The sequence below is a fragment of the Lipophrys pholis genome (assembly GCF_963383615.2).
Source record: "Lipophrys pholis genome assembly, chromosome: 1".
Lineage (NCBI taxonomy): Eukaryota > Metazoa > Chordata > Actinopteri > Blenniiformes > Blenniidae > Lipophrys > Lipophrys pholis.
Window position 1 is genome coordinate 11205264 of NC_137635.1, and position 26573 is coordinate 11231836.

A 26573-nucleotide genomic window follows, 5' to 3' on the forward strand; every position below is an offset into this window, starting at 1 on the left:
TACAAAACACCAGCCCCTACCTGCCCTCCTCGGGACTCAGGCCGGGCACTGCAGACTCTCCGGTGGCGGCCGACGTCTCGCTCCAGCCTGGAACTGAACACACGTCTTTCTCTGCTTGCCGTACTTGTTCCAGGATGGCATTCACCCTCTCCTCTGTCATCTCCTCCTCTTCCACGCCTCCCTCCAGCTTTATGTCCTCCAGCAGACTCCGCAGCCTCTCCGGGGTCATCTCCTCCTCTTCCTCCCTCCCGTTTGCGGGATTCACGTCCGAGGCGACCTCGTCTTTTAGGTTCCCTACCTGACTCTTCAGAGCGGCCCCTCGCGCCGCTGTCGGCTCTTCCACCTCCCGTCCTGAGCGCTCCGCTGCCCTCCGGTCGTTACCCGGGGCTGGCGTCGCTCTTTCTTGACTGGTCAGGGCGGTGTCCTCGGGCCGGACGATGGGCGGCTCCGCGGCGCTGGGCCCCGGGGCCACCGTGAGGGGGTCGCTGCTGGAGGTACTGGTGGTCTGAGTGAGAGAGAGGTCGCTAGGCCTGGCGGGCGCCGCCTTGCTAGGGGACTCTACGCTAGCGTCGCCCTCGCTAAAGAAGTCGTCTGAGCGCAGCGGGGTGGGGGGCACGTAGTTGAGGTCTGAGGGGGTCTGCAGCTCCAGGTCTATATTGTGGTATCCTGGGTGGATGGCAGGAGGAGAGGATTAGAGGGCAAGAGGAATGACGAGGGAGGGGAGAAGATACGAGGGGAGGAAAGTGGAAGGAGGGAGAGGTAGAGTGGTGGAGGTGATGAAATGAGAAACACCTGAAACATTTATGGGAAGCATTTGTTCAGAAGTCACAGGACGAACTTTGATGTCCACCAGAAGAAATTCTAGCGGCCGCAGGGCAGAGACGGTTTGGATGTCACCGCTCTACTTTAACCCCACACTGCCGATTCTGTCATGGGAACAATAAAGTTCCAGGTTATACTAAATCTTAATGATCTAAATGAATCATTCAAGCGTCACTCCAAACATGGCGGTGGCTTGTTTTTTGGGAATCAAGACGCAGACGCGATGAGATAGTGGAACTACTGAAGAATCTGAAAAAATATGTCAGGTTTTGGTGAAAAGTAAACAGCTAAAAGAAGATGACTTGAGTGGAAAGTGTGTGTGTGTGTGGGGGGGGGGGGGGGGGGGGGGGGTGTCACAAAGCTCTCTCGAGTTTAAGAGGTATAACTTTTTTTTATGTTTTAAAAATGAGTAAGTTAGCATTCAATTATTTTTCTCGCAAAAATCGCAATGTTCGCAGCAGAAAAAAAGTGGCGGCACCTCAAGCCAAAGACAAAGATGAATCAATCAAATAGTAAAAAAAAAAACGTTACATAGCGTTTGGCTTTAAGACGGCGTGTAAATCCAAAGAACACATCGTTACAAAATATAATAAAGAAACTGTGTTTCACAGATGGTGTCTTTTCGAGGTTCCTTCATGTTAACTACAGGACGTGGTGGAGTTGGGGGGAGTCGACTCGGTTCACGGTGAATATCTGGGTCCCTTATAAAATGTCTTAAGGGAGAGACATACTATCCCCTCGCCCCCCCGAAAAATCCTATAAAACCACGAATTCCCACTTTAAGCCTTTTTGATTCACATGTGACTTCTGAACCAGCTCAACAGAACAGACACTACCAGAACAAACAGAGATGGACACAGAGAAATAAAAGTATCAGAGACAGAATAAAGAGTCTCACTTCTCTCTAAATGTCCTAAATCAACTTCAACAAACATTTCATCAACATTTAGAGACGCCGGCGCCGTTTCAAAACTCCTTAAAATTGGCAGAACCGAAAGTTCAGACCCAGCCTCAGACTTGTTTTAATGGAATTAGTGAGGTTTGGACAGCAGTTGAAATAAAAATGTGCTCGACTTCCTGTAAGCCTGCAAGAAGACGAGCAAAAGATTTGAGTGGCGTGGGGTTAGTCTGATTTAAAGAGGAAGGCGACAGAGAGTCTAAATGTAAACCTCAGGAACAGAACGATCCCGCCTGAAGTAAGAGGGGACACCAGGGGGGAGCGGCGAGGGAGGAGGGGAGGGTGGAGGAGGAACACAGGAAGGGAGGACCTGAGGTGGAGAAGTGGATGGAGGAGGTGAAGAGGAGAAAGACTGAGGTGGAGGAGAGGATGACGGAGGTGGATGAGGTGAAGAGGAAAGAGTGTGAGGTGGAGGAGAGGATGACGGAGGTGGAGGAGGTGAAGATGAGATAGAGTGAGGTGGAGGAGAGGATGACAGAGGTGAAGAGGAGAAAGTGTGAGGTAGAGGAGAGGATGACAGAAGTGGAGAAGGTGAAGGGAAAGAGTGAGGTGGAGGAGGTGAAGAGGAGAAAGAGTGAGATGGAGCAGAGGATGATGGAGGAGGAGAGAGGGAAGAGGTAAATGGTGGAGCGGCTGTAGGAGGTGGGGAGGGAAGACCAGTTAACGAAGAGGAGGATTGAGTTGGAGAAGGTGCAGAGGTGGAAACGATAGGTGGAGAGGGAGGATGAGTGGAAGAAGGAGGAGACTGGGGTGAAGGAGTGGATGGAGGAGGTGAAGAGTGGAGGGAGAGAGGTGGAGAGGAGGGATGGATTGAAGAAGATGGAGACTGAGGTGGAATACTGGATGGAGGAGGTGAAGAGGGGCCACATGTTGAGAAAGGAGAAGACTGAGGTGGAAAGTGGGAACAGGAGGAAGAGTGAGGCGGAGGAGGTGAAGAGGGGGAAGAGAGAGGTGGAGGAGAGGATGACAGAGGTGAAGAGGGAGCGGAGATAAATGGAGGAGTGGCTGTAGGAGGTGGAGAAGGAGAACCAGAAAATGAAGAGAAGGACTGAGGTGGAGGAAGCAGAAAGAAGGAAGAGAGAGGTGGAGAGGGTGATGGAGCAGAAATGGGGGCATAAACAGGAGAAGGTGAGAATGGAGGAGGGGAAGGAAAAAGAGGAGAAGATGGGCCAGAGAGGGTGGTGCAGGAAGAAGGAGGTGACGGAGGCTGGGGAGGAGATGCAAAACGAGGAGGAGGTGGAGGGAAAAGAACAAGAGGGGAGGGCAGGAAGAGGGTGGAGTGGGGAGGAAAAAAGGAGGAGAAAGGACTGCGAGGGGAGGATGGAAGAGGGGGGGAGTAAGGCAGCGACACCAAGTGAGGGAGAACAGGAGCGACAGGAAGGAGGTAAACAGGAGGAGTGGAGGGAGGAGAGGGGAAGTGAAAGACAGAGGAGGAGGAGGGGACAGACTGAGGGGAACGCCGAGGCGTTTGAGAACACAGGGCGAGCGTAGGACTTCTAAGAACTGTTTGGAGGTTAAGGTGATTACCACAGTTTAGAAACCAAAAAAAAAAAAACAGAGCACAGAAAAACTGTTAAAAGACAGGAAACGACAGACACAGCGTGTGAAACTGAAGAGACGATGAGGTGAACACATGGTCGTGTTTGCGAAGCTGCGCAAAGCGGAGAAACCGCAGCGTCACCGGATTGCTTATCTCAGCCGATAAGCAATGTTTTGGAACAGTTCATAACAGGATGGTCAAAGTAATTTCACATCTTGCATGAGGGCTGGTCCTGCGATCGAGGAGGTCTGCAGAGAGGACGCTGAGAGGGGAACTGGGGAGAGGAGCGGTTTTAGAACTTCTCCTCGCTATCCAGATGAGCACGGAGCCTCTATAGAACATCTTGTGCAACAATACATTGGACGCTCATTACAACTGTACTGCATGAAAAGAAACCAGCATCGAGAAAGCTCATCAAAGCAGCTGTGTGTCGTAGTGCTGATGGTTTTTTATGACTTTTAAGAACCTTTGTAACGACTAATAATGTAACATTAATAACCAAGGCTCTAATAACTGTCAATAATGTCATCATTTAGGTCATTTTAAATGTAATAAAGCCAATAACGTAAAATATTTGAGCCATTATAATTATAACATTTTGTAACAATTAAAATAATAATACCTCGTCATGAAGTACCCGAGACAAGATTTCCTTCACGAGAAAGGGTGGAAAATTGCTCAATGGTTTACGGCTGTGACTTTTTTTTTTTAAGTGTATGAAAGAACTACGACTTGTTAATATAATGAGACTAATGACTAAAGTCTCATTTATGCACTAGGTGAATATGCATACAGATATGTAGTTTTGTATTATTTAGTTGTATTTCTGCCCGTATCCTTGAAGTTTACAGATACGGACTGCTGGAGCAGTACCACTGGTGGCCATAGGGGGGGCAGTGATAAGATTAGGAGTGGATAAGAAATGGCATATGTTTAATAGCCTCACAGAGCTTTGCAAACGATGACATCATCTCTGTTTCATTGTGGTTGCATCCGACTTCGTCTGACCCAGTTTACCTGGTTGAGTCGATACATGAAGAATAAATGAGCTTGTTTCCATCCACATGTGTAAATAGTTGCTTCTCTGAGCTTCTCTGATCCCGGATCTTTTCCATGCAGAAGGTAAAAAAACAAAACGTCCAATGTCGGGTGACTCGACCACGAGCTGGAGAGGAAACTCGTTCTGGCTGCACTGTCAGTCTAGTCGATGTGGCTACAACTGGACCAGGGAGCTGTTAGCGAGAGGCCGCCGTCAGGAGGAGTTAGTGGGGCGAAGGGAGGAGCAGGGACACGACTGTAGACGTTAGCCACTCAGAAGCAGGAGGAGGAGGAGGAGGAAGAGGAGGAGGCAGCGGGGAGTCTTGCTGGTCTCAAAGCAGAGGAAGCTACAGAGGAGCGTCGAGGCCGGGAGGCTCGGAGAAAAACCCAGGAGATGACAGGAACAGGACAGCGAACAGCAGATAGACACTATGGACACTTTGAAAAGAGGCGCTTCGTTTCCAGCTCGTCTGCCAGAGTCACGGGGGTCAACGGAGTCACAGACCAACAGAGTCAAATAGGAAGAAAGGAGGACACTGCTTCGACGAGCTGAAAAGGCTCCGCCCGTTTAAAGAGTGCCGGGTGTATCGCGGACGACATGAGAGCAGCGGCGCTTCACACCAAGCCAAAGCCATGCAGAGAGTTCTTTTCGTCCAGTCGGCGTCACTTCAAACCATCTGGACAAAAAGATCCGCGGACAGATCTTTGTGTTGAGATGACTTTCAGAAAACCGAATCATACAAAAGTGTAAACGAGGTCCATTTCAGAACTTTGTCTCATTGTTGACCGACTCTGAGGGCTTGAGGTTTAATCTCTATTTTCTTGATTTGCTGGCGACGTCTCTTTGAAATCACACGAGGATGAACTGTTGGAATTAAAATAACGTTAATCTGTACGACTAATGCAGCGGAATGGAGATTTCCTGCATTACTCTCAACTGAAAGTGGAACATTGATCAAGGTTAACAACTATTATCAACATCGCTGAATGAAATGAAGTGTTTTCCTTGAAATCCTCGACCCTAAATTAGGAGACGGATGATCTCATGTGAGTATTCAGAGATCTGCAACCGTCAGTAGAGCCACAAAACATGTTTAACATTAAATTAATAATAAAGATATGCTGCTATTTTATTACAATCTTTTATCTGCTTGAGTCATTTTTAGCACTTTAGGAATAATTGGACGGTTTTACTCATGTAGCATTGGAGCTTTGTTTGGGTCACTGGTGAAATCCTCAATCAAATGAAAATGACTCTACACGATGTAATATTGGTTAGTTATTAATGGCTTTATTATACTTATAATGTTCAAAATATGTATGTCATTACAGGATTAGTTGCTATGTGCGCCTGGCACCTCGGCCGCCAGAGTAAACGGTTAATACCTCGCAAATAAATATTGAAATATAGTTTTTAAGTTACTTATTTACTCAACTCAAAATGTAGAAAAATAAAGAAATATGATGACAATACACAGACTGAAACTGCTTTTTATCAAGAGATCATTTTTCTTATTGAGCAAAACTAATGTCAACTTAAGTCTGGGTCATAGTAGAGTTAATTACATCAACTGTTTATGCTATTTTTGCTTTTCTATTTATTCCAGCCATTTTTATCTGATTTAATAAAATGTAGCTGTTTATCCATTCATTATCACTCTTTGGTTATTTGCTCTTTTTTCTTTATGTATCAAATATACAGAGAAAGCGCGAGTATCATTGGCGGTGAAAGCAAATGAGGTGAATGGCTATATTTCCTTCCAAACCTCGTTTTCAATCATTCAATCATGATTCGCTCACTTTAAGCATAAAAACACCCCGATTATATCGCCTGACGTAAGCTAAAAGTTAAAATTAGACATTTAATTTGCTTTAACTGTGAGATTAAAGTCCACGTGAAAGACTGTCTGCCGTGCAACCAAATAAAAAAATGGACTATCTTATTTATCTACATGCAATTTAGTGCGGCTGAAAGAAAACCACTGCAGAGGAGGTACAGCGGTGGAGAAAAAGGGTGTAAAAGTTCTGGAATGGCTCTCGGTCAGAAATTCATTGCCACATTTCATTTTCAGGAAGGAGGAAAGGCAGAAGTACAGAGGGAGAGAGAGAAGGACTTGCCATACTGCTGACAGCCACCATGCCATTACTTTGAACTGCCCTCTCTAATTAGCTCTTCCGTGAGTCTTAGTGATGCAACTCTGCAAATGTGCATCAGCGGAGATCCGACAGGCAAACACATAAACAAAACTCTGTGGAACCAAATGACTGCCCCGCCTGAGAAAACTCGCTTTCTGGATGGGGCCAGCAGGTTTCTCAGTCGGGGCAGAGATGGCGCTCAGTCCCTTCATCATGCTTTTGTGTAGTTTACAAAAAACAGTGAAACACACACTGAAGGTTTTCATGCACCCAAAGTGGCACAGATTTTCCTGCACTTCATTAATATGGGAGAACAAATTTATTTATTTATTTTTCCTTTCTTCTTTTAAATGAAATCTGTTGCTTGCCAATAAAGTTCCAATGAATGGAGTTCACTGCCCAGAGTGGGGAAACTTCCAAGCTGGCGCCTGACTACGGGTCCGTTTAACCGAGCGCTAAGTCGTGCTTAACTTCGACGCTTTGCTCAGGCCTGATTGGTTCTCCATTTGTTCACACAGTCAGCTCTTATCTATCTGGCCGAGAGAGGAGGTGAAGAAGGGTGAAGGGATAGACTGAGAGATAGACTGAGAGTTCAGCTAGGGTGGGCTACACTTTACCATCGGACTGATCCGGGAATACTGCGTTATCATCGGCAAAGCAGCGTGTGCCTGAAATGTTACCGTAGTCAAATATGGGCCCTTCCAGCAAAGTCACAATATCCAACCGATTGATCTTAGTCAGCACCGCGGTTAAAGCGTCCGCTGGAGAGAGAGAGAGAGAGAGAGAGAGACAGAGAGAGAGAGAGAGAGAGATTTCTTCACAAATCATATCACAGCATCATAAAGCACCAGCATGAATTCATATTTTCCCATTCACTTTTTTCCTATGATTTATCGGAGGGGTGTCAAACTCATCTCGGGCATCCATCAGGCAAACACTTGTCTAAAGCAAAGCTCTAAAATACAACAGCATTCAACGTCATTTCAGGTCAAATCCTTCTTCCGACTTTAGAAATCATGCAACATGTCAGACTTAATTACAACTATTTAACTCACTCTGTGACTGTCATTGTTTGAAAACTGTGGTAAACGGTCAGAATTCCTGTGGAAACTCTGAAGAGGAAAGTTGTGTTACTGGCGTGCACGCACACGGTTTGCTTACTTGTGGCATTTTTACCCTCCCTGTGCACCCATTTCTTTAGGAGCATGAAGCTCTGTGCTGTCAGGGAATTGGGGTTTTCCACTCTGATGAAGTTGATCTCTTCCACAGAGAAATCCAGCTCCCTGGCCAGCTCTGCAACAAACGTCAATAAAAAACACGTCAGGAAAACTGTTTCATCACTGCACGGGGAGAGAAGATGGTTTGGTTGACCACAGAAATGAACTAATGTATCAGACATTTCATGTTCTTGAATCAATTCCCAAGTTAAAATATGCATGTTTAAATTCTATTTCCTAGTTTCAGATAACCGTGTCTTTATTAATCAAAGTTAAAAGTTGTCATGACGCAGCTTGGATTCTATTTCCCACCGATTGGAATGAATACTTCTTTTCCCACATGTGATTATTAATCCGATTTCATCGTTTCAGAGGCTGAGATGTGTTCAGTTGACCGCCTAACAGTTTTGTTCAGAGCCGAGATAAAGGGTAGGACAGAATGTTGTTTGTCTCTGTGTCTTTCTTATTAAATACAAGTTGAAAGAAAACACTCTTTTCCTCCTCACACAAGGCCGCATGTTGTCAGAATCAGGAAAAAAATGAAATAAATCAAATAATCAGCCCACAAAAAAAAAACCAATATTCGCCACGAAATCTTCCTTCAAATAGTCAAATTCAAATGTTGCTGTGGCTCATGATGCCGTTTCTTTAAGCTGCTCTGACTGTGCGGATCCAATGATCATCCGTCAGATGAGTCTGTTTGCATTAGTCAGGCGCTGCACTGCTACAGGGTGTGACATAGGACAGAAAAAGAGTGTGTCTGAGGAAGAGCTGCTCCCCGACTCACACACACACACACACACACACACACACACACACACACACACACACACACACACACACACACACACACACACACACACACACACACGAGCGTGCTGCTGAAATGTTGAGTCATGCAACACACGGCAACCGCCGTGAGCTAGAAAAGATTGTAAAGTCCTCACATTTATCACGCTACAATCAAAATGAAACAAGTGGCGAACAAGAAATGCCGCCTCTACTGATGAACGACGGATCGAAAACCAGGAGAACACGATGTTCAGCAGACCTGCAGCTCCGCAACAGGAACACATTAAATATGCATCAGAATGGTTTCCTTCGACGGGGTGGGGGTGGGGGGGCATCCACAAAAACACCACGATATGGAATCATACTTCTTCTACGGGCACGTCATTACGATGCCCCCCACCACACCACACCCACACCGGGCTGGGCTGTGCTGCAGTGCAGGCGGTCAGGCTGGGGTTAAGCTGCAGGAGGACACACCCTGATCTGAGCACAAGTACAATAATCACGCGGAATCGCCAAACGATCACTTCTAAATACTTCCGAACAAATTAAAGACTTCATCAACGTTTCTGAAAACATGTTTTACTTCGGTAATGTTGATCGTCCCAATACCAACATGGAGAAGTTGGATTGATCAGACCGGAGTGTTCTTATTAGAAGTGTAATGTTCACACTGATAACTCTTAATATTTTAACACAAGTTCTCATGAATATATCTACATTAAAATTATGGCCGTGAAACTCATGATCTGCCTCACGATAATGATGTATTGACCATAAATGCCACTGCGGAACTGCTCATTCGAGAGAATTTTATTCTGCATGACCACCAGATGGCAGCAAACATTGTGAAACTCTCTGAAGCTCCTCAACATGACATACAAAACATGATGGTGAAGCCAAATGTGTCACACACATGGTTTTGTTTGAAATGTGAAAATGTTATTATGACAACCTCAAGGCAGGCAAACGATCTCAGTATGCATTGAGATCTAGGCTCCAAAAATCGCATGTGGATAGGTTGAATTATATGTATGTGTTATGCGTCTGTATGTATATAAGTATGTTTGCAAGGGGTTTATTAAAATTAAATGAAATGAAACACAATTAAATAAAATATCAATAAAGTGAAATAAAGAAAATATAATAGAGAATGAGTGTTGTTATTCAAAATAATAAAAAAAATTATTTAAATATCTTGCAAAAATGGTGACATCCATCCACATTTTAAAATTGTCACAGTGCACACAATTGCACACAGTGAGACGTTTCCAGACTCACCAGTCCAGCTGAGTCCGAGGTGGTCGGCTACTATCGCCATCCGGAGGTCTGTTCTCTCACAGGGACTCTGAGGGCCTGTGTGGCGGTGAAGGGGGGGGAGGGGGGAGACAATCAGTTAACATCACGTCGTGGCAACATTTACCAAGCTACTCCAATGTGCTTCCTGGCACACAAGCACAGTCAGAAAAACATTTATAATGAGAGGAACAGACTGGGATCGTGAACTAGAAGTCTGTCTGTTTCAGCCTGGAGACGTTAATGTACTTTAGTCATATAAATAACACGTTAATAAAGGCCTTCTTAATTAAAATAGTCATTTTCCGATGTGTCTGTGCTGAAACAACTTAAAGACCAACTTTAGCTCAATGTCCCAAGTCTCACTTCAAAAAAGAGAAAAACAGATTTTCTGGCCACGCCTTCCTCAAAACCTCACCTCACGGAATAGGACACACAGGATGAAACAAAAAGTTCTACAAACTAAACAAACATTCATCCACATTATCCATCTCTATGAAACGACACTATTTATGATTTTTTAGCTCAGGCGCATGTACAACTCAGTTCAATCTTAAACAAAAAGACAGCACACTGACCTATAAACAATGACAACACTATTCTTTAAAAAAAAAAAAAAGAAATCTTCTATAAAGAGATTTGAGAAAAAAAACGGGGTGTGATCTGTAACCCCATCAGCCTCAGAGTTTCCTTCATGTTTGCAAAAGTCTGTCGCTGGTTTGGCTACATGATTTGTTCAGGGTTCATAAACAGGCCTTGCATTTCTTTCACTATTAGGTCGCGACAACATTTTTAAGCTAAAATGCAAAACTTTTGGGGTCCTCTTACACGATGACGGTGCACTTTTTGAAAACAGTTCCCAAGGCGGAAGTTTTAAAAAAAACGCTCCAGCTTTGTCTCCATGGAAACGGAGGAAACGCTGCGACTGCACATGTGTACCACAGTAAGTTAGTTCTGGACATGCTCAGTAGAGGGACAATAAGAACAAAGTTTCCTCCAGAGTGTCATGACTCCCAGTCCATATTCTCCGAGGACTTGGTAGTTTTATAGTTTACAGTCACCGTAATAACAATCCAACTTGGTCGTCTGTGTTCTCGCCATTGTTAATGTTTAGAGCGGATTGTTCTGTGCTGCATGTGTGTGTGGTTTCATTACAAAAACAAACCACAGCACCCACTAGTGGCCCAATTAAAGGGGTCATATTATGCAAAATTTACTTTCTAATGGATTTCCAACAGTAATATGCGTCCCCATACCTGAAAATGACACCCCTCCCTCTCCCTAGCTTGTTTAAATTTTTAAAAAGTGTGTTGCTCCAACTAACGAATCAGAAATCAAACCCTATGGAGTGTCATCGGGGGTTTAGCCAATCCCAATCAAGGTAGGCTCTCCCTTTGACCCTCCCACAATTAGGCAGCTCTGCTCTGGCACATGGCACCACGAGAGGAAGTACTTCCTCCTCTTCCCAAGATGGGCATGTGTGGGCGGAGCCAGTCCAGCTCACACAGACACAGCAGATTCTGAATGTAGCTCCTATAATCCGATATTCAAACGGCCGAAAATCAAGGAAAAGCTGGATTTGGGGCATAAAACTTTGAATACAATGTTTTTGGACCAACGAGACCCATGTGAAAGTGTTGAAAAGCTGAAAGAATGAGGGGTCATTTTGAAACTTTATCTGTTTGACACCCCTGGTCTGAACAACGACTACAACGTTACCAAAATATATAGAAATTTTGAAGAAGTGCGAGGCCAGAAAAGAAAAGAAAGGAAAAACAATTCACACTAAAGTATTTGAAGTTTAGTAATTTTCTTAATATTTAGAGTTTAGAGATTAAAACAAAGCTTGTACCACATCACTAACAACAGACAATCTACCATCAGGCAACATTCCCTCTCACGGTCAAAAGCAATTCATGGCTTTAACTTGAAATCAAAAGAGATCCAGCTGCACCAGCTATTCCGCAAACTGGCTGCTTCACTCGTGTGCCGCTGAGACTCACGTATGATCGTCAAATTCGGCCGATGAATTGTTTTCACTGTGATTTAAGAGTACCACCAAATAATATCTACAAACCAGGCAAGCAGACCAAAAACAAAACACAGGATTAGAGTTTCCCTACATCTAAGTCATGTCCAGAGTGGAGGTGAGTGGTGTGGTTCCATAAGTGTGCAACTAACTAAATCTCAGTGTGAAGAGAAACTAAAGGTGTGTGGCAACCAACAGCAATAGACAGAAATGCGTAATCAACCCTAACCTCGCCTCTACAGTCAACTGACACTAATGATACTGAAATGATCGCCCCCGTACCTTTACTTTGATACACCAAATGGCTCGCTGTTGTAAAGCTTTCACCAGCTGTAAATTATTTTAAAGAGGTGATTAAATTGCACTCTGTTCCCTAACAGATTGAAACACGTGAAAGTAAGTGCAGCGAGTGCTCGATTCAGGGAGTCTGTCGCAGGTTGCTGGTGTCTTGGCTCTACGTCTAAGTCGAGGCGGCACAGGACAGAGATAACACGGACAGGAAGAGGAAATGACGGCTACACTCAGAACGTCACATCACAGAGCACCCACAACAGCTGCATGCATCTCGTAGAGAGAGATCAGAGTAGAACACAAGTGTTTAGAAAGAGTTACAAACTAGTCTCGTTCTCCGTGACAGGACCCGTGATTGGTTGATCAACCTGACTCCCTTCCTCCTTCTGCTCCTTGCCTCCAAGTGTCGGCCTACTCTTCCTCCTGCTCCTCCTCATCCTCCCACTGCTGGCCTGCTCAACCTCAGCTCTCACATCTCTAGCAGATGGTGTTGATGTGGTGGTGCAGGTGACGGTGGAGGTAGAGGTAGAGGTGCGTGAAGGGCAGGATCGTCTAGAAGCTCTAGATGGTTCTGACAGGGAAGTGTTCCTGGTAGTGCTGAGGCTGCAGCTCTCTCCGTCCTCAGTGGGCAGTGCTTCGCCCTCTATCTTTCCTTCAGCCTCCTTGGAGATGGTCCTGGTCAAAGAGTCGGCTGCCTGGCTACGGTCGCTCAATGTTTTAGACTTTTTGGAGACCACTGGATGGTTTTGTTTCCCTCTTTCCTTTGTGGTACTTTTACCAGAGGGTGTTATTGAACGGCTTCTCACCGGGGCTTTACTCACCCCTGAATATTTAATGCTACTTCTGCTAACTGCGGAATTGGCTCTGACCTGCTTCTGTGAACACGGAGTGTCCTTAATGGCTTTCATCACTGGGATTTTTGACTTGGGAACTAAATTCTGAAATGGGTCTAATCTTTCCCTGACTTTATACGTTGCATGTTTCCTGACTGGGACTTTGTTGTGCTTCTCTTTCACTGTTGACGGACTTTGACTGCATAGTTTGTGGCTGGATGCCCTCCGTGGTAACCTGGACTTGAATGTGTGGTCCTTCACCTCTTTGGCTTCTGTGTTTGTTATTGCTACATTAGGAAAAACTCTTGTGTTTCCCTCTAACTGGCTGAAGGACGCTTCTATCCTGTTGACCTCCTGCAGAGCGGGTCCTGAAGAGGACAACAAGTTGAACACAGTACTGCCAGCCTGAAAGACATCTGAATGGTCAGAATGGGAGTCAGCGGTAGTGCTACTACTGCTTCGTGTTTTGGAAGTACGGATCTGTTGTGAAGGTGCGGAAGAATAATTAGTGCTTTGGTAAAAAGTGGACTGACTTTGCGAGGCCCAACCAAAGTAGTCCCTCTGCTCAGCTGTACCTGAAGAAGTGGATTGATAATCTGCGATGCATGGCGATCTGTTATTCAAACAGTTATCTGTCGTGTCACAACAGTTTGTAAAGTTTGATGTTGCACAGTAAAATGTATCTGCAGTTGTTCCTGAGGTTTTGTCATTACAAAAATCAAAGGTGCATGTTGCTCTAGATCTGTTAGTGCTATTTGAAGCATCAGAAGATTTGTTACATGAAGGCTTGACTCCTGTTTTAAAAGTGGAAAATTTAGGCTCAGTGTTGGATGCTGAGCATGTGCTGTAACTTCCAGCAACATTTGATATTTCTAGTTGGACAGTTGTGGTCTGAATGGACACTTGAGGGACAGAAAATCTATTTGTGGGATCTTGAGTGATAAACTGATCCCTGTGTTGTGTGGAGGCATCTGAGTCCAAGTCTCTGACTCTGTACCTGCCCGCTGAGTAGTAATGCTCACCAATCTGAAAAAACTGGAGCCTCTCCTCCACCATGTCCCTCTTGCTCATGTCAATCGCACCACTGCGTGTCATCTCAAACATCTTCCCTTCATGGAAGGGGAATGGGTTTGGCTCGCTCGTCGGCGTGCTATCGTCCGTTGGCGTTCGGGCCGGGGTCGTGTCTGGCGTTGTTGCCTGGGACTGGTCTTCGACTGCCAGTCCGAAAGGCTTAGGCTCACCAGCGCTTCCCTGTGCCCCTCCCATGTCAACAACCTCTTCTTCACCACTTTTATTGGGCCAGGGGTCAAAGTCTAGCCCTTTCGTGGCAACAGTCTTGAAGGGAGAGTTAAACTCCTCTTCCAACTTGTAACTAAAATAAGTGTCTGAAAATCCCTCTTTGTCTGATCGTTTTTGTTCCTGACCTTTACCTCCGTCTTTACTAACATCTTCAGGTTTGCCACCATTTGAAGGGGGGTCATTTTTGAAAGCGTCCTTTTGGCATTCCTCAGGAGTTTTCTCCTCTTCAATAACTTCCAGTTTGGTCGGGGGAAAAGAGCGGTCAGTGGAGCGATATGTGTCTGTTGCCCAGACGTCCCTGCGGCTGTCTGGAAGTCCGTACAGCCGTAAATCTGCCTGCTCACACAAGCCATCGTCCTCATCCTGAAGTTCATATCCATCGAGGGAGTCTATTTCTGTGGCATCTGTGTCATGAGAAAATTCAGCAGTTGTGGCTATTGAACAGTCTGTTATGGACTGGTCATTTCCATTCTGTTCATATTCATAGTCCTCAACTTTTCCATTAGAACCTTTAGAACCATTGCTGGAGCCATTGCTGCCATTAGTCCCATTATGATGGTCTTTGTTATTTCCATTTTTATCATGTTTTTTGAGTTTGGATGCCTTTTCTTTCTCCTTCCTCTTCTCCTCCTCCTCCGGGGTTTTAAAAGTGAATTTCTTACATGGTATTGGCTGGAAGATTGACTCATCGTCATCATCCTTTGACTGTTCGTCATCTGTCTCCGGGGGCACTGGTGAAGGAGGCTGTATGCGAATAATTGGCTCGGTGAGCAGATGCTTGTCGTGTTCTTCCTGCAAGTTCACCTCCATCATTTCCGTCTCGGTCTCTGAAGAGGCGCAAGAACCCTTCCTCTCTGGATCTGACATTTCTGAAGAGGAGTCGAGGGGGGGAGGGGGAGGAAACTCTATATATGCAATACCTTTATCTTTTGAAACTTCTTGGTGCTCCTGCAATGTTATTTGATTAATGACTGTCATTTCATCCAGTTCGAAATCATCGAATAATTCCTGCTGGTTATCGATAACTTGGATGTCTTCCTTATTAGCATTAGCGAGGTCTGCTTGGGTAACATGGGCACTAGTTTCGCTTTCTCTTTTGGTCTCTCCAAAAGGAAAAGCCACCTTGCCCTGATTGTCATCCTCTGATTCCTCAGAAACTTCCATGATGGTGCTTGGTTTTCCCGGCATGAATCCCATGAAGCCGTCAGGGCTCCGACACGTGAGGTCATAGCTTATCTCCTCAGAGCTGGGGGTCTCTGGGGTAAGGGGGCTTTTTCCTGAGCTGTCTATGAATGAGACCTGCTCGAGTGTGTCGTCGTCTGGGCTGATGGGACTGAGTCCTGGAATTGATTTCTGTCTCACGATGGAAACGGCTCCTTTGGCTTCCCTCTCTGCCTGCCGGCCCACCTGGACACTAACATAAACTGGTAATGTTTTGATGCCCTTGAAGTTCTCTTTGGTTGTTACGGCAACTGGAGGTGTTATGACTTTCTCCAGCATTTCTCTCGGGCTTGGAAGGTTATTAGAATTAGAATCTTTGGGAGCATTATCAAGAATCTCGAAGGTTAAATCTGTTTTTGTTGGGGCTTTCTCAGGACTCTTGATTTTAGATAGTGTAGGTATCTGTGAGGGTTTAGCTGTTGTCTGTTTCTTTGTGAGGTCATTGTCTAAAGAGAGGGTTGGTGTTCTCACAGGAATTTGTGATTCAGTCTTTTTCCTGAGGTTTTTATTTACTGGTTCCTCGCCATCTTGTTTAGGTGTCTCGAGTATTTTGTCCTTGGAAGGTGATTCAGTTTTGGCGATTTGTTGATGTCTTTTAGCACTGCTGCTTTTTTCTTCCAATTTAGCAGTATCTTGACTGACTGAAGTCTGAATTTTATGGCTTTCTTTAATATCCTGAGTAACACTCGACGTAATATCTTTCATTTTAGTAACTTTATCAGTCTTAGAATCACTAATTGGTACTGACGCTTCAGAGATATTTTTGTTGGGCAGCTTGTCTACTTTTGGCACTTTAGATGTTGACGAAGCAGATTTACTTACATCTGTGTCTTTCCCAACGTCTTTTTTCTGGCTTTCCTCTGATGTATCAGAGACCCTGGGTTTTCCTCCAGAACTAAACTGATAAACAGGAAGCTTGCTCTCTTGTAATTTCTTTATTGAAGGCTTTGGCTGCACTGGAGGGGGAGTTTTGGTTGGACTGGACTGACCGACTTTCTGAGCCTCAGATTCAAATTTCATTCTTACCGCACTTACTTTAGATGTTGATTTTACATGAGCGGGTGAAGATGGTTCGGACTCACTGGTCTTGGTTTGCTTGATTTGATCCTCACTCGTATGAGAGAAAACACTTTTCTGCGGGCTGCTTGGTAAGCTATAGCTTTTCTTTTCAGCTGCTGTTGTGTTACCAAACACTTTATTCACTGAAGGCTCCCTGAGTTTGCTTTTGAATCCCTCTTCTCCTGCTTTAGGCTTCTGCTGTGTTTTTTCGGGACTGCTGCAGGCCGAACTCGGCCAGGACCTCGGCTCCTTTAGCTCTCGCCGCACTGGCTTTTTCTCAGGGGACTGCAGCTCATCGTTCAGCTTCTCAGTTTTGTCGCGGAAGAACTGCGATACCTCACTGAGCTTTTCCTCGGCTTCCTTGACACTTTGATCCACCCTATCCTCATAAAGAAGCTTATCCCTGCTCCTGTCATGTTTATCCTCCGTAAATCGCATCCAAACTGCATGTTTGGGGCTGCCTTGTTCTGTGGAGTAATGGAGCACTGTCACCTTATCAAACTGAGATGGCTCGTCCCTGTGCGAGTATTTACCAGACTTAGGAGTTCCATCTTTGGATGACTTTGAGACAAACTCTCTTTTGGGGCTACCGTGTCCCACGCCCTCAGTGCCCCGGCTACCACTATCTTCGGAAACTGGGTGGCGACTTTTGTCAGCCATGGTTTCCTCTGTGTCTGAGTGAGAAAGCGGTGACGCGTCAAGTTTCTCTGAGAGAAGCATTTTCTCAGCAAACCTATAGGACTCCCCTCGAATCTCTGACAGCTCGTCATCACAGTATTCTATGGAGTGTTGGCTCAATAGTTTCAGTGCTTTATACGAATCATCACCTATTAACTGGGCGGAACTCGGTCGACTGTCTTCCTCCTGTGACACTGGGGTGTTAACGCGCGATGTTTCTAGGAAGGAGGGCAAGGATTCTTCGGCAGTAAGCTCCTCCTCTTCCTGTTGAGCTTCATCATAGTCAGTGAGTTCTCTTATTCCCCGGTCACCTTTATAGACATAAAGCTCAGGGTGTTTCTTGGTTTCTCTGATAATAACCCCAGTGGGCTCTGCTGTGCTGTGACCCTTTTCAATATGAACTTCAATTATCCTTTCAACCTTCGGCTTGGATTTAATGTCTCGGTCAAGGAATCTAGGTGTCAACTCATCACCTTTAACAGAATCCTGACTAGCTTTGTGTTCGAAAAGGCCAGCCAGCTCTTTGGACGGGTCTCTACCTGACTGGAAGGCTTTCATGATATCTCTTACAGACATGGCTTCTTCTATCAGCTCTGCGCCATCAGTCAGCTGGGGCTTGTGATAGACCATTCTAGTGGTCGTAGTAATATGAGTTTCCTCTTTGAGACACATGCTTTTGTTCATATCTTCTTCTGGTATTTTCATTTGCAGAGCTTTGCTGGAGCTTGCTGAAGCCACTTCTGGCTCTAACGCCGGAAGTGCGGGTGCAGCTTCTTCCATAAGTCCGGGTTCACAAGGTTCATCTGGCTGCTCAAAACTCCTAATGTGAACAACTTCTGTCCTGGTCTCAGTTACACAGGGTGGGATTGGTGAATCTGTGAATAAAGGTTTAGGTCCCGTGCTTTCTGCACTCTGAGGAGCAGAAGGGGTCTTTTCACTCCTGGTCTCAAATCCGCTGTCTGACAATGGACTTTTATCCTGCTCATGAGACAGGTCCTCGGGTGACTCCAAAATAGTGTCTGACCCCTGATATGACTCAGCAAGTTTGCTGAGGTCCTTCTCTGAAGGAGACCTGAGCATGCCTGAGACTGGAGGTGGCATTTTGAGTTTGTGCTCTTGTATTGACATGGATGGTTTGAGAACACGTTTGTGTTTCTCCTCTCCTTCTCCCTCCCTTTTCGTTTCCTCCTCATACCTACATTTTAGCTCGGCCATTTTTAAGAGAGAGCTGGCACCAATGTCATTTGTTAAATAGTCGACTACTTTTGCCAAGTCTAGATCTTTGCTAGCCATAGCCTGGTGCTTCAGAAGGAGGGTATTTTCATCAAAATAGTCTGAGAGGATGCTTCTTTGTGCCTCTTCAATTTCATCTTTGGAAAATTCCTCCCAATCATCCTCTGAACCTTTGCCTTTACCTGGAATGGTCTTACCTTCACTCATGATATCTTTCTGTAAAATCTCACTAACTTTTACCAAATCTTCTTTCACTTTCTCTACTAGAGTAAATGGCTCTTCATCCTCTAACTTGGTCTCTTTAGGAGTACCAGTCTGTGATGTCTGGACAGTTTTAGCTGCGGTTTGTGTGTCTGTCTGGAGGATTGCTGTCATTCTTATCAGGTCTTGTTTCATGTCTGCTACGTCTCTCAGTATCTCATGATTGGAAGCTGCAGTTGGGTGGATGATGGGAGGTGTGATAAATGGGGGGGATTTTAATTGGGACTTAAGTTTTGTTGCAGTAACACAGGAAGACATAGAGGAAGAGGATGATGATGAAGCACGCTGGGAATCGGGAAGTGCCATTTTGAGGGACCCAGGACCTGGTTTGACAGGGGTCTCTGGGATAATGTTAACCAATGAGTAAACAGGTACAGTGACGGTATTGGGCGACACTGCTGCACTTGGGGAGGCAGCAGATCTCAGTGAACTGTAAGCAGAGGTTGCTGGTGCAGTTCTACGCGAGGAGGACAGTGATTTAAGAGTGCCATAGCCCGAGACAGAGTATGAGTCTATAGCTTCGTTTATGGCGGCGCTGACACCCGAGGTTGCTGCCTGGGTTGTGGCTAGGATCCTCTCCTGAAGGCTGCTACTTCTCTCTGAGAGAAGGCGAGAGGAGGGAGAGGACGGCGTGGAGGAGGATGAATATTTAACGGGTGAGACTGATCCGTTCATCATGGACAGTTCTGAGGAAGTGATGGTTGTGTGACCTGCTGAGGAGAGAGACGAGAGAGGCGACCTTCCTGTTCGAGGTGAGAGTGTATCCACAGAGGGCTTTAACGAGGACAGGCCATTTTTAACAGAGGAAAGGGTTGATGCCCCTGCGTCTGTCACCATTGTAGAGCAAAGGGGAGTTTTATAAGGCAGGTTGGAGTTGTACATGCTGTATGGGGCCTTTGAGGTTGCTGAAGCAGGACTGGGAGCTGAAGACCTCTCTGGTAAAGAACCATTAGGTATTGAGTGAAGTGGTGAAGTCCGTGATGTGTATGCAGAAGCAAAGTTTTTGATAGAAGCTGGATCTGTGGCAGGTTTGCACGGGCTTCCAGAGGAAACAAGACTGGCAGACCCCTGGATGGGGTACTGACCCGGCTGGACAACAGTTTTAATTGGGGAAGGCATAGTCCTGTACGACCTGATAGGGGATGAAGACGCTATTTCACTGACTGATTTAACTGGGGAAGGCATGGAAGGTCCTGGTGGTGAAGCTCCAAGAGCGGCTTTGATGGTTGCGGCACATGCAGGTGACGGTGCTGAGGGGGGCCAGGTGGATTTTAATGGAGAAGCAGCTGGTGAGCCTGTCGGTGAATCGGCAGGGGTGACGGAACCCCCCACTCCGATGGGCCTTGTTTGGCCAGGGACGGTAATAGGAGCAGTCGACCATGGTGGGTAAGTTCTGGTTGGAAAGACAGGTTTGTGAGGGTAACCACCAGGCAGTGTTCTTGCTGTTGCGCTTCGCTCAAGTGCAGTTTCTTCAGGTGAAATTGTAGAAATAATGACGAAGAAGGAATGGCAGAAATAATAAAAATGGATGTGGAAACGGTAAAGATAACATAAAATTATGTTGGGAGAAAAAGGGAGGGGGGAAATATGAAAGAAGAGGAGATCAGAGGAGGAAGAGTTGGTCAGTGATGCAGTCCTAGTATTAAGGTAGGAAAAAACACAGCAGTTTAAGTGCCAGGGTAAGAAATGTGAGTATAGACCAAAGATGGCGGTACAAAACAAACAGCTTTGTCACAGTGTGATTCAGGACTTTGGGATGACTACAACCACATCAACAGCACTGACAACGAAAGAAATCACAAACACAAAGCACATACAGCAGCAAAGGATAATCAAAAGACGATGAGATCGACTAACAAATGACAACGGAAAAATGGCAAAAGACAAATGCACTGGGATTGAGACAAAAAATAACTTTCTCTCTTTGGACTTAAGAAGTTCTAGTAGTGGCGTATGGATTCTGGCTCTCGTTTCAATCCGCTTTTTAAAGTGCCTTTTATCTGTTTGGTTAAAAAAAAATGAAATACTGACAGATTCCTCAAAGACAATTTAGATAATATGGTACAATAGAGCCAAAGGCTACAGAAGTTTCCATTTCCCTTTAAATAAATAAACGAAATATGACAAAATGTGCTTTCAAAGGCTAAAGTCTAGCGCATTTTGTCAAGCTGGGTCGAACTGGTGACAAGCAGAGATTGTGGAAAAAAACAGAAAGTAAACACCTGAAAGAAAGCAAAACTCAAGACTTTTTAACATGCATGCTTGTCCCACACAAAGCTGCTACATCATCACAAGGCCAAAAAGATCTCGAAGCTCAGAGGGGACAAATGACACACAAACAAAATTTCACTTTGGCCTCCTTTCAAAATGGCCGTTAACACCGAGATAATGTGCCAAAGGAAATTTTGTTTCTGCCACAATGTGACTCGTAAAACTCAGCAGTGGAAATCAACCAAACAAACCCAGAAGAAGTACAACTCACACCGTGGGCAAGCAGAGCACAGAAAACCACTCATTGACCCATGCAAAAATATGTACCACGTAGTCAACAAGCATGTGGACAGTGCATGTTATGTGGGATGAGAAATATGCATTTATTACATTACGTAAGTCACATCTATCTACTGTACATACTGGGCACGCATTTTCTTTTACAGGTTAATTAAAACGGTTAATAAACTAACGTATCCACGAAACTTATTATATTCATTAGAAGGTTTGTTAGTGAAAATGTCAAACTCACTCAGTGCAGGCTCGGCCAGATAGCTGTAGCGCTTACGTAAGGCTAGCGATGCAAAGGTATGACGTCGTTCTGGCTTTTCAGTCTGCAACAATAGCAAACAACACAAAAACCTATCAGTTTTACGTCACCCTGCATTGCACGGGGCGGCCAAATCAGCAACAATCGAACCTTGAATTATTGTAAAAAAAAAAATTTCATAATTTTATTTAACTGCAAACCAGCAAATCCTCCTTTAAGGCCCCGTTTACACGACAACATTTTCAAGTTAAACCGGAAAACTTTCATCTCGTTTTGGGCATTCATTTACACAAAAACACTAAAATAGGTCCCAGGGTGGAACTTTTCAAGATTGCCCTGACTCCGCCTCCGTGTAGACGGAGGAAACGCTGCTACTGCACATGTGCACCACGACCGAAGTAAACGGTTCTGCACATGCTCAGCAGATGGACAATCGGAACAATGTTTTGTCCGGAGTGTCATGACTCTCAGTCCATATTCTCCTGGGACTTGGTAGTTTTATTTTGAAGTCACCGTAATAACAATCCCACTTGGTCGTCTGTCCACTAGAATGTCCGCGTACGCCCATTGTTAATGTTGTGGCCTTGCACATTACCTACATCGTTTTCAGCATTTCTGCAATTGCAGTGTAAATGGACATCGTTTTCAAAGCGTGGCCATGTAAACGTGAAATGCAAAAACGACGCGTTTTCACTTGAAACACTGTCGTGTAAACGGGGTCTTAAAGTTTTAATGGCACCGTGGTGACACTACGATTAACTTACGAACCTAAACATAACATTTATGTCGGGTTACTCCTGATAACGCTACAAATTTTACGGTTACTGAGGGCGTTCAATCTTGAACGAAGGACAGATCCACTCGTGACACAAACTGTGAAGTGAAAGGATTCGGATTGACATAAACAGCTTCCATCTCTAGCGTATACCATGCAGAACTAAGCAGCTAATGGTTGCTTTGGATCAGAGTATTGCCCTTGTGGAAGCGGAAAGAATAAGGCTATGAAGAGCAGAGCAGGGCCGCTACTGATCTAGCGCAGTGGACAGCACATGGTGGGGAGGGTGCGGTTTACCTCATCCTCGGCATCTGACTCCGTTTCCTGGTTCCCAAGATGCATTGCAGAAACAGGGGGAGTAACATAATGGAAAGCAGGGGGGAAAGAAACATCAGGGTGTGAAAAAGGAGTGATTGACAGAAGCTCCGACTTGGAAGAGAAGCCAATTTAGCAAAATGAAAAGAAAAAAAAAAGAGGATAAACAAAGAAAAAATGTAAAATAAAAGCGCCAACATTCAGAAGCAAAAACAGCAAATGAAGTGAAGCCACAAAAAGCCAGCCTGATAATCAGAAGACTCTTTTGCAGACAAGCCCTCAGCCAGAAGCATCCAAATCAAAAAGCAGGTAGAAGAAAATGACACAGCCAATGACGAGAATCCACTGCATAGATAACCAATATACAGAGAGAGAAGCTTTAAACAGATAAAAGACACGGTGGCGGCAGATTGGCCAAAGTCTTTCTCTGTTTTTCATCTATCTGTGTTATCGAGGGGTGGAGGGGGCGGAGCTACCCTGACCACGGACATGGTTATGGACGTGACAACACAGAATGGTGGGTCCACGCTACCTTACCTTTTTCACCGCAGGGAGTGTGATGTTCAGGTTACACACGGCCGTTTGTGGGAGGCCTTTTAAAGTCTTACACTCTTTGAGGAAAGTGAGACGGCCGCAGGGCTCCTGACTGGGATCCCGAACCTGCGGAGGCAAAAGGTGCGTTTTTAGAAAATGTTACGTGGCTCTTGAATGAACAAATACTCCAAAGATAAACTTGAAAATTATAGTTTTCATTTCATGGAGGCTTGTAATAAAAGACTTAAAAAAAACCCTGCTGTATTGCTGTAAGTACTGCGCTTCTAATTAAATCTCTGTTATACATCATGTACAGATGGTGTTTCCTCTAACAGGAGGTTTGCTGAACTGTCAGCTTGATGCAATATTAAACACACTGCGCCTTCTGACTGTTGCTCTAATTAACGGTGTTGAGACAAGTTGGCCCTTGATCTGATCCACACAAACTCCCAGCAGCTTCGACAATACCACAGGCCGTAATGACGCATGAGGATTGATCAGGGACTGCATGAAGTTAATTAGCTGATCAATGGCATGAGGTTATTCACAAGTGGAAAAGAGACCTGGGTTATGTGCTGCGGACTCGCCGTGAGGCCGTAGTGTGTGTCTGGTTCATGTTTTATCGAGTCAGATCCACTTTGAGGATCGTCTTTAACGTTCATGTCATGCTTAATGTTTGCATAATTTCGGTAACTCTTCGTGTTTCAGCCCGAGGAGAAACTGAGAGCAGCTTCACGTGTTGACATACCTTGACGCAGAAGGGCAAGCGGTTTTCCTTGAAGGCGTAGAAGTTCAGAAGTAACTGCTGACCAGTTTTGGTCAGAGGGGTCAAGTTTCCGTAGCAGTCCAGGTAGATGGGCCGGCCTTCCAGAACCTGAACAAACAGAAACAACGCTAGCAACAGAACCGTGGGCACATTTACGGACTATTGAGCACAACTGAATATAAGCCACACCCACCAAATTAAAAAAGAAACAAACAAAGAAACAAAAAAAACTTTGCAGTTACGTGATGCACCTGAACGCATCACCGGTGTATCAGCGGCATGAAGCCCGTTCAACCGGCGTCATTGTTAAAGCCGCAGGGTTCAAAGCGCGTGACAAATCTAGAAGCTTATAGTCCGGAAATTACGATAAATCCTCAATCGATGGATATCTTATTTAACTTTCAAGAAGGAAGGACGCTTCATCAGCGCACCTCAATGTCTTTGCTTCTGGCCACCTCCTCGAAGTTCTCCTGCTGCTCCAGGGTTTTGTCCACCTTGTCGTCCGTCATGCAGAAGCACCGCAGTCTGGACTCCACCGGGTCGTTCATCTTAGCGAACACCACGAACTTGGCCATGTAGGGCACGCAGATCAGCTCCCGGTACAGCTGCGAGGCTAAGCCCACCGTCTCTGGGATCTGGTGGCAGTCTGCCAACCAGAACCTAGAAAAGAAAAAGGTGAACCAAGGTACAGAGAAAGGTAACTATAAGGCCCCGTTCTCAAAAGGTTGTGTATTCAGCGGATCCGAACACCATTGATTTCACTTGAAATCATAAAATCCCTAAATCTGAAAGATTACAACGGAGGATGAGGTGAAGTGTTTCGGTGCTTCTGCGTCTCACCTGGCCGAGACGTTGGTGGTGAACGAGACGCAGTCGTTGATGAAGGTGAGAGGAGTTGTGCCCGTGATGTCTTCCCACTGCGCCGGTGACGTCCCGCCTGAGAACCAGTCAGACGGATAGAATTTAATAAAGTCGCATGAGGACGGAAAACCTTTTGGGAAAGTGAAAGTGGAGGACGTGGCTTGGACCTGTGATACTGCAGAGGAGGCGGAGGCAGGGAGTACAGTCTCCCTTGTAGCCATTGGTCAGGCCCTCTCCTGAAAGGGGCGGGACCGGGATAGTCATGGTGATGGGCTTGTGGAACTTCCTCCTCCGCGGCTCCACGGTAACGATGGGGCTGAAGGTTGCCCGGTTGCCCAGGATTTTCTTCACGGTGTCGTCGGGCACCGGCTGTGCCTGAGAGAACAGAGTGACGTGTGTGAGACGAAGCGAAACAAAAAAAAAAAAAAACTTTTCGCAACTCACAACTCACCTGCAGTCCGACTTTAATCTTCTTGGTTAACGCCCCCTCGGGGAAGGACGCCTGGACCAATGGCACGCTGCGGCTGCACAGAGTCCCGCCCTCCGGTCCCATGTGATTGGTCTCCTGTCTGATCCGTGACACGACCGCAAAGTATTGTGGGAAGTCCTTGGTGATGATGCGGCAGATTCTCTTCCTCTCCAGCTCGTCGGCACTGTCCAGTTCTACGCGGAGAGGAAATACACCGTTATCGCCACGAAACTGGAAGTGAACGTACGTTATTCATCATTCACACTTCAGACTATGAGGACGTATGATTCAAATAGTTTTTCCTCTCCACCGTCACACATGTAATTTCTTTTCCGTGTTGTAATTGATGCGATATAAACTAAATGGCGCTTAATGGACTTTTTGTGAACATCCCTGAAAACAACCTCTTAATACCTTTTGCATGGACTTCCTTCTTAAGCCCCAGTTTTTCTCTCATTATTATGTAAATACACGCAGCAACTAACCACAATCTAATCAGATCATCTCCTCTAAATGAAGCACCTGTAAGTGTTGTGTTTTGCTTCATTTTAAATCAATTATCCTTTTATTGGACACGGCTATCGGTGAGTTGTTCTCGTATATCAGTTTACAGCCGGTATCTTGTCCCGAGGGGCTTCAGCAGCTCCTTACTAATATGCGAGCCGACGCAGGAAATTGAATCCCACATGAAATCTCTTGCGTCTGTGTGTTTCGGCTGGTCTAACCTTCGTCCATCCCGTTGAGCAGCTGGTTGAGGTCGTCGGTCTTGCAGTCGTACAGGTGCTCCTTCCAGGACTCTCCGTTCTCGCTGCGCAGCAGGATCAACTCCCTCTCTTTGCCGCGCATCGAGCCGAAGTGCGGGATCTCCACGATCACCGGCCTGGGGGGTGGGGGGGTGGGGGGTAATGTCGGGGGAAATACCGGTAAATAATCACACAACACGCAACGATTCTACCCTATAGATACTGGTCTGATTGGGAGGGAGAGTGAACGGTTCAATTCTCTCTCAGAACACAGGAACTGTGAAAATGATTGGCGCCAAATCATTTATCAGCTTTGTAAATATAAAAATCAAGTCATTGTTTTCCTAATTTCTTTGAGCAGGGTGCGATTTGCTCAGGAGGATGTGAGAGAAAAGCTCCCTTCTCATCTGCACCGCCCATATTTTGACTTTTTAAATGCAAGGAAAAAAGGCAGCCAAATTATCTTTAATATGTCACATTATGTGCAGTAGCGTTCATTCCTTTCCCTTTTCACCACTGAAGTAATGTTGTAGTTCCTCTTAATGCTGAACTCTTGCAATAAATATCTATTATGATATATCATTTGCACATTTAAAACTTTGATATTTCATAATTTAATTTAAATACGTGTTTTTGCTTTTACTTG

General features: G+C 45.4%; 1 protein-coding gene across 1 annotated transcript in view; it reads right to left on the minus strand.

The window, feature by feature from the left end:
- Positions 1 to 26573, minus strand: part of LOC308109195 (ankyrin-1-like) — a gene marked incomplete at its 5' end in the record, with an annotated part of 105367 nt that overhangs the window by 5207 nt on the left and 73587 nt on the right. The window contains 12 exons of the mRNA XM_080462619.1: positions 21 to 666; positions 7112 to 7255; positions 7656 to 7787; positions 9785 to 9859; positions 21447 to 21528; positions 23092 to 23214; positions 23837 to 23962; positions 24286 to 24514; positions 24695 to 24791; positions 24883 to 25090; positions 25167 to 25378; positions 25910 to 26064. Of these exons, the coding sequence (XP_080318745.1) occupies positions 21 to 666; positions 7112 to 7255; positions 7656 to 7787; positions 9785 to 9859; positions 21447 to 21528; positions 23092 to 23214; positions 23837 to 23962; positions 24286 to 24514; positions 24695 to 24791; positions 24883 to 25090; positions 25167 to 25378; positions 25910 to 26064 (2229 nt within the window). The remainder of the gene's footprint in view (positions 1 to 20; positions 667 to 7111; positions 7256 to 7655; positions 7788 to 9784; positions 9860 to 21446; positions 21529 to 23091; positions 23215 to 23836; positions 23963 to 24285; positions 24515 to 24694; positions 24792 to 24882; positions 25091 to 25166; positions 25379 to 25909; positions 26065 to 26573) is intronic.